The sequence below is a fragment of the Triticum aestivum genome, chromosome 3D (genome assembly GCF_018294505.1).
Source record: "Triticum aestivum cultivar Chinese Spring chromosome 3D, IWGSC CS RefSeq v2.1, whole genome shotgun sequence".
Classification (NCBI taxonomy): Eukaryota; Viridiplantae; Streptophyta; class Magnoliopsida; order Poales; family Poaceae; genus Triticum; species Triticum aestivum.
Genome location: NC_057802.1, coordinates 403,900,719 through 403,907,101, shown reverse-complemented (window position 1 = coordinate 403,907,101; position 6,383 = coordinate 403,900,719). Strand labels below are relative to the sequence as shown.

At 44.5% G+C, this 6,383-nt stretch overlaps 1 protein-coding gene across 1 annotated transcript; it reads left to right on the top strand.

Moving 5' to 3' along the window:
- Positions 1-953: 953 nt before the first annotated feature.
- LOC123079205 (protein tfg-1) lies at positions 954-6,198 on the top strand. Its single transcript, XM_044501915.1, has 3 exons — positions 954-1,258; positions 1,896-2,165; positions 4,555-6,198. Exons 1-3 carry the CDS (start codon positions 1,118-1,120, stop codon positions 5,962-5,964), a joined length of 1,821 nt encoding a protein of 606 aa, XP_044357850.1. The 5' UTR covers positions 954-1,117; the 3' UTR covers positions 5,965-6,198.
- The last annotated feature ends 185 nt before the right edge of the window (positions 6,199-6,383 follow it).

Sequence of the window (6,383 nt, the reverse complement as noted above, 5' to 3'; positions counted from 1 at the left end):
AGCCTTGGTTAAGGCTCGGTGCAGGCCGGTGGTGGCGAGGCGATGGCATCATCGAAGGCGTGGAATAAATCCCTTCCTCTCATGTCCTCGGTCCGATGATGTCGATTGGCGTCGCTGCATGGCGCGTGAAGCTTCGGCCAGGGCCAGATCTGCCCCCCCTCGTTTGTCTATGTTTCATCTAGGTGGTCTTTGACGAAGTGGACGATGATGGTTCGTGTTTTGGTCTTTTGGCTTCTCCATTCGACGAAGCACGGTTAGGTTCGGCTTCATCAATGAGCTAGTGAGGTTAGGCCTCTCTGGTGCTGACTGGACGGATCGGGGATGATTGTTCAGCCTCTTAGTTGCATTCTTCCCAGGACAACGATATAATATGCAATTCGATGTTGTCGGCTTCTTTTGGCTCCGACTCATGACTTCATTTCTGTTGTGTTAACAACGTTACCCTAGGTCCAAGGTTAGTTTGGAGAACCAAAGGTGCCATGGAGCTTTGCCCATAGCGCGCCACCAACGAGTGCAGGAGGAAGACGTCAACGTTATACCCAAGGACATGTATGTTATTTTCTATTTATGCAAGAATCATTTTATAAGGGAACAATTTTAATATATCCTTGGCCTTCTCGCAAAAAAAAAGTCAAAAGGAATTTTTCTTTCAAGCAGAGTGCAAAGCAAGTAAGCAACAGATGAAAACAAGCATATGAATCATACAGCTATTCTAGTTTCCATTTCCCCCTAAAAACTATGTCCAGCCATTTTTTTTGAAATTGCTTTTAACTGAAGAAACACGCAAGTCTGAAAGAGACAATTTTCACTATTGTTTGCTCGATTACCAGCCTTCTCAATATATATAAAAAAGTAACCAAAAGAAAGCAAAAAGAGATAACCCGTCGCTATACAAAACTTAGTCTAGTCTTATCGTCTCAGCCGGGACGGCGAGGCCTTTGCTTAATCAACACACCAGAGGGCCCTAATAAAAAGTAAAAACAAACAGCACAGACTAATCAATCGATCCGTCCTTCTTCCTCCTCTCTCCTCACCTGCAACCTATCAACCGCCCTCCCATCCCCTTCCCTTCCCCTCCAAGCAAGCTCCCCATCGCGACCAAAACCCTAACCCTGCGATGTCCGGCTCCGGCGGGCCCTCAGGCCGCGGCTCCGCAGGCGGCACTCGGAGCTTCGACTTCGGCACGGACGACGTGCTCTGCTCCTACGACGACTTCGCCGCCCCCTCCGAGCCCAAGCGACCCGATCCAGTCGACAAGGTATCCATCGTCCCTTCCCTCCCTTAGATCCCTTCCGCGAGCAGTATTTGTTGGCGTGCCAAGCTCTGGTAGAAGCTTGGGGCTAAATTTCGGTTCTGGTCTGCGGATCCCTCCGTTCCGTTGGAGGAATTTGGGAGGAAGGAAAATGAAACTGGGTTAAAGTGTCCCATGACGAGTTCGCATGGGAAAATCTCTATTTTCACTGTTATTACGCGTCAGTTGTGCTTCTGCCCAGGGTATTATGCGCCCTATGTTTTAAACAATTTTGATTGATTTATGTATCGTGATTGAGGGAAACTCGTGCATGTTTATACTTGTAGTATAGAAATGTCGCAATCCAGTGTTTTAGACTTTTGGGTCGTATACTTTAACTTCACTGGGATATATCACCTATTTGTTCAAACCCTGCACAGCTTATTGTTACTACAATGCTAGTCAATAGATAGGAAAATTTAAGGGATCAGTTTGAAAACAATTTGAATCATGCTGGAAATTCCATAGCAATGCCCTTTGTATTGCTGGATGCTGGAGGGTTTTGTTTTGGTTCCAGCGACGAACTTATTTTATAATCGCTGTGGTTATAATGCTCAACCTTCATTCATTACTTCCAGTACTCATTCTTGTACTTTTGCAACAGGATTTTCATGAGAGCAGATTTGGGAGACCATCTGTTAAAGTTTATGAACAAGAGAGTTATGCCAAAGAGGATGTACTTTCTGCTGTTGAGAAATGCATGAAGAAATATGCTGATAATTTGCTAAGGTCTCTTGAAGGAATCACCAGCAGGCTTTCACAACTGGAGATTTATTGCTATAAGCTTGAGAGGTCCATAGGCGAGCTTCGAGCTGATGTGCTTCGTGATGAAACTGATCTAAGATTAAAATCTCTTGAGAAACATCTACATGAAGTAAGTAAATACTACTCTCTCCGTTTACAAATATGAGATGTTTTGGATATTTCAATATGGACTACATGCAGACTGAAATGAGTGAACAAACACATAAAGTGTGCCTATCTACATCCTATTCACAAAAAAGTTAGAACATCTTATATTTGTGAACGGAGGGAGTACTATTTAGAGTAAGGCCGTTTTGATAATATAGTTCTTTCAGGTGTATTATCAGTGCAATCATGCCATATATTCATTGATATATTACTAATATCATGCCATATATTCATTGATATATTACTAATATCATATCTATGAATTTATTTGATGTGTATGCACTTTATTGTGTCTCTGGATGAAACTATCTTGGACATTATTACATCAGAATATTTTGTTAGGGAGTAAAAGGCGGATGCACACAAGCCACACACACCACCAACATCATATGCACAAATAAACACGAGTGTGTGACTCTGTGTGCGCGCGCGCGTGTGTGCTTGTGTGTTGCCTACACATGAGGAAAATACTGGAGGGACACAATGTGGTGTGTACTCCGATTAAGTACGGCACGTTTCGTTCATCATAGGGATCAACCCCGTGTGGATGGCAATGAACACTCTCTCATCTTTGGCCGACGGGCCATCCATGATCCGTTGCATCAAACATTGTATATCACTTACATGTGAAGTTTACTCCTTTCCTTGTAAATGTTTGCTCCAGTTTGTTGCTCCAATATGTTTATTTATTCTATTGATCATCTAGTAATTGTGAGTTCAGACTAAGTAGCGAAAGCCATCGGTATAGTAAGTATAAGGTTCAGATATATTTAATCTATATTACATCGTTTGTTGTTCTGCTGTGGTTTTTTCTAGCTTATGTTTCTGTAGTATTACCTCCTGTGATTTCTTTTGTTCCACTCCAACCAGTTTTTCTTGGTTAGTTGAAACAAATTGCAGTTACACATTATGTTCAATCTTAGAACAATGCATCAGGCTGTTTCATTCACTGTAACTGTATCCTCTGTGCTTATACGCCTCAGTGAAGATGCAGCACAAGTTCGAGTGGGTACTTACTGATTATAACCAGTATGATATCCTAAATGATATGAGACTCTTGGCAGTTTGATTTTGATGAGCTCAATACTAGATGAGCGTATTTGGCCAGCGAAGTAGCCAACCCAGGCATCTCTCATCTGAGGTTGAAGTTGATCAAGCCCAAAGTTCAGGGTTTGTCTGGGCCTATCCTACTGATCTGTTACTTCCAGTTATTTAGAAATCCCAAGCTAAGCTGAACTGATTGTTTAATATGGTTACTTAAACCTATTAGGTCCGAACCATGATGACTTTCTCTGCATACCATGTTTTTTTTTGGCATAGGTGGTTTATCTTAGAGGAATAGGTGAATAATCTGAAATCTGAGTTAACATAACAAGTAAGCAATTTTGACCACGAATTCACAAAATTGTTGAGAAATCACCTTGGTCACTTTGGTTGCATGCATGGGAAGTTTCGTGCATGTTCCAAATCTTATCACTCCTTTGGTCCTACCTGAATCACTAAATCAAAAGTAAATCATCATAAAGACACTTGGGAGTCTTTACATGCAACTACGAGTTATCCCAAGTATGCTCAGGCTTGATCTCGTACCCATGGTATTAATTCCGGGCAAGCTACTGTCTGTTTCTCATGTAAGGCTTTTTTGTGGGGATGCTTGGGCAGATCCTCTAATCTGATGCCCTTTAACCATTGTTCTAGTTCTACACTCTCATGGCAAGTTATAAGCACACTGCATGTTAGGAAGTCAGTTTATGAGGAAAGGACAATCAGCTAGGACGTCTGGACTTGCTTGGCCCTTCATCTTACTGTGGCCTGTCCATGGCCAGGCCCTTGTATAAGTCGTATTTGAGCCAATTATCAACCTGTATCACTGTATGTGCCTAATCTGCACCTTCCAGATTCTAGCCATTGGTATCTCAACATAGAGCTGGAACAACCGATGATCTTTCTCTCAAGGAAACACATTTAAGCCAACCCATGGACAGTGACACAACAGAAGATATAAACGTCCCTGTCACTGAGATCTGAATGCACATGAAGAATGATATTTTCTACTTAATGATGAACCTGTTTTCGTTGCCTGTTATGCGCTCCACTCCTATGCTAAATATATTTATGTCTCGGTGGCAAATTTGTAGCTGCAGGTGAAGCATACATATACAGTACACATAACTTGTGATGGTTCTAACTATAACATTTACATTGTTTTGTTAAGAAATACTGTTAAGAACCCAAGATGATCTAGCCAGTACATTTTTGTACTTTAATTTTCATACGTGCTTCGCTGACAGATCTTGAGTGTTAATCTGTTAAGAAATTTCTAACCGTGACTAAAATTTGAAACGGTGCAGGTGCACAGGTCTATTCAAATCCTTCGAGACAAGCAAGAGTTAGCGGATACTCAGAAGGAGCTAGCCAAGTTTCAACTTACACACGATGAATCTAAAAAGAAAGAAGATGTGCTGACGCCTTCTTTCCCTGAGCCAAAGAAGCCTGAAGAAAAGCGAGATGCAGCAAGTCAGCAGCTGGCACTTGCTTTACCTCATCAGGTGAACTCATCGGCACTTGTACCTAGAGCTTCTGGACCAGTCCAACAGTACAATGATCAACCTGTGCAGCAGACAGCCCCTAGCTCTCTTGTACCGCAGCAGGACCGTTATGCTGTTAGCCAAGCCATTGTATACTACCCACAACACCAAGCTCCAGGCAACCAGGACACACAGGGTCAGCAAGTACAACAAGAGGTGCAATACCTGCCATTAAGGCCTCAAGCTCAAGATGTCCATGCTTCATCCCAGCCTCAGTCAGCAAATCAATCCCAGCCCCAGTCTTACACTCCTTACCAGCAGCAGTGGCAGCAGCAGCAGCAACCCTCTCGTTCATCTCCTGCACCAGTGGCTCAGCAACAGCAGCCTTTCTCCCAGCCATTTCCTCCACCTGTGCAGCAGCCCCAACTATCTAATGCTCACCAGTTTCCAACACAACCAGCGCAGCAGTCCCAGCTGCCTAATGTTCAGCAGTTTCCAGCACAACCAGCGCAGCAGTCCCAGTTGTCTAATGCTCAACAGTTCCCTCCACCACAGCTGCAACCACAGCAATCCAACCCTCATCTTCCTCAGACAGCACAACCACAACATCCTCATGTGCAAACTCAGATGAGACCCTCCACTCCCCCACCAAACTACTCTGGTGGCTATCCACCCCACCAGCCATTGAACCCATCCCCTGAAACTCTGCCTGGCAGCGCGGCTATGCAAGGACCATACAACACCGTTGCTCCATCAGGTGGGAGTCATTCGGAAGTGCAATATTCATACGGTGGACCTGGCATCCCACCGTCTCAGCCACCACCGCAGCACAGCATGCAAAGGCAGCAGCTTCCTCCTCCAGGCCAGGGTTCTTTTGGGCCGCCTCCAAGTAAGGGGGCCTATCCTCCGCAGTATGCACCACAGGGGCATCCGCAGGGGGGTTACAACACATCGTATGGCGGCTACCCGCCCAATGGTCCTTCTGCAGCCCAGGCACCACAGATGCCTCCAGGTGGTGCTGGTGTGAGCCATCCAGGGTCATCGCATCATCACATGATGCGTGGCCATCCATATGGAGATATGATTGAGAAGGCAAACACCATGGGATATCCAAGGGACCAGGTGCTGAATGTGATCCAGAGGATGACCGAGAGCGGGCAGCAGATAGATTTCAATGCGTTGCTCGACAGGCTGAACGAATCAGGGTCCGGAGCACCCCCTCGTCCGTGGTGATTTCGTCCAGGCCCTGTTTCGCTGGAAGCCGTGTGTGCCACAGGGTGGTGTCGTGATATCTGTCTAAATCAATCTAAATAAATAAGATTTGATATGATGCCGTCTGTTGATTTGTCCGTACAATGTACATACAAACATTGAGCTTGAATTTCATGTACCCCCCTGACTCGTGCACGTGCACAACTGGATTACGGAGATCTGTTCTGAAGCAAATTATTTCCAGTTATCTTGTCATTTTGTAGTGTGCAATGTCAGGTGATGTTTGCTAGTACGTACGTTTTGAATTTTGTCTACTTTTTTGTCCATCATGTTGATGTGTTGTCCTGATCTTATCATAGTGTGTACTACAGTCTACACTGAACGGTTCGCTCTTCCAGCTGGAGCCGCACCTTTTTCGTACATGTATTTTTTTTGTCCTT

Excerpts from the sequence above, each read along its gene's own strand:
- LOC123079205 (XM_044501915.1), top strand. The coding sequence starts at position 1,118 with ATGTCCGGCTCCGGCGGGCCCTCAGGCCGCGGCTCCGCAGGCGGCACT. Across the intron at positions 1,259-1,895 it reads GACCCGATCCAGTCGACAAG|GATTTTCATGAGAGCAGATT; the intron begins GTATCCATCGTC and ends CTTTTGCAACAG. Across the intron at positions 2,166-4,554 it reads TTGAGAAACATCTACATGAA|GTGCACAGGTCTATTCAAAT; the intron begins GTAAGTAAATAC and ends GAAACGGTGCAG.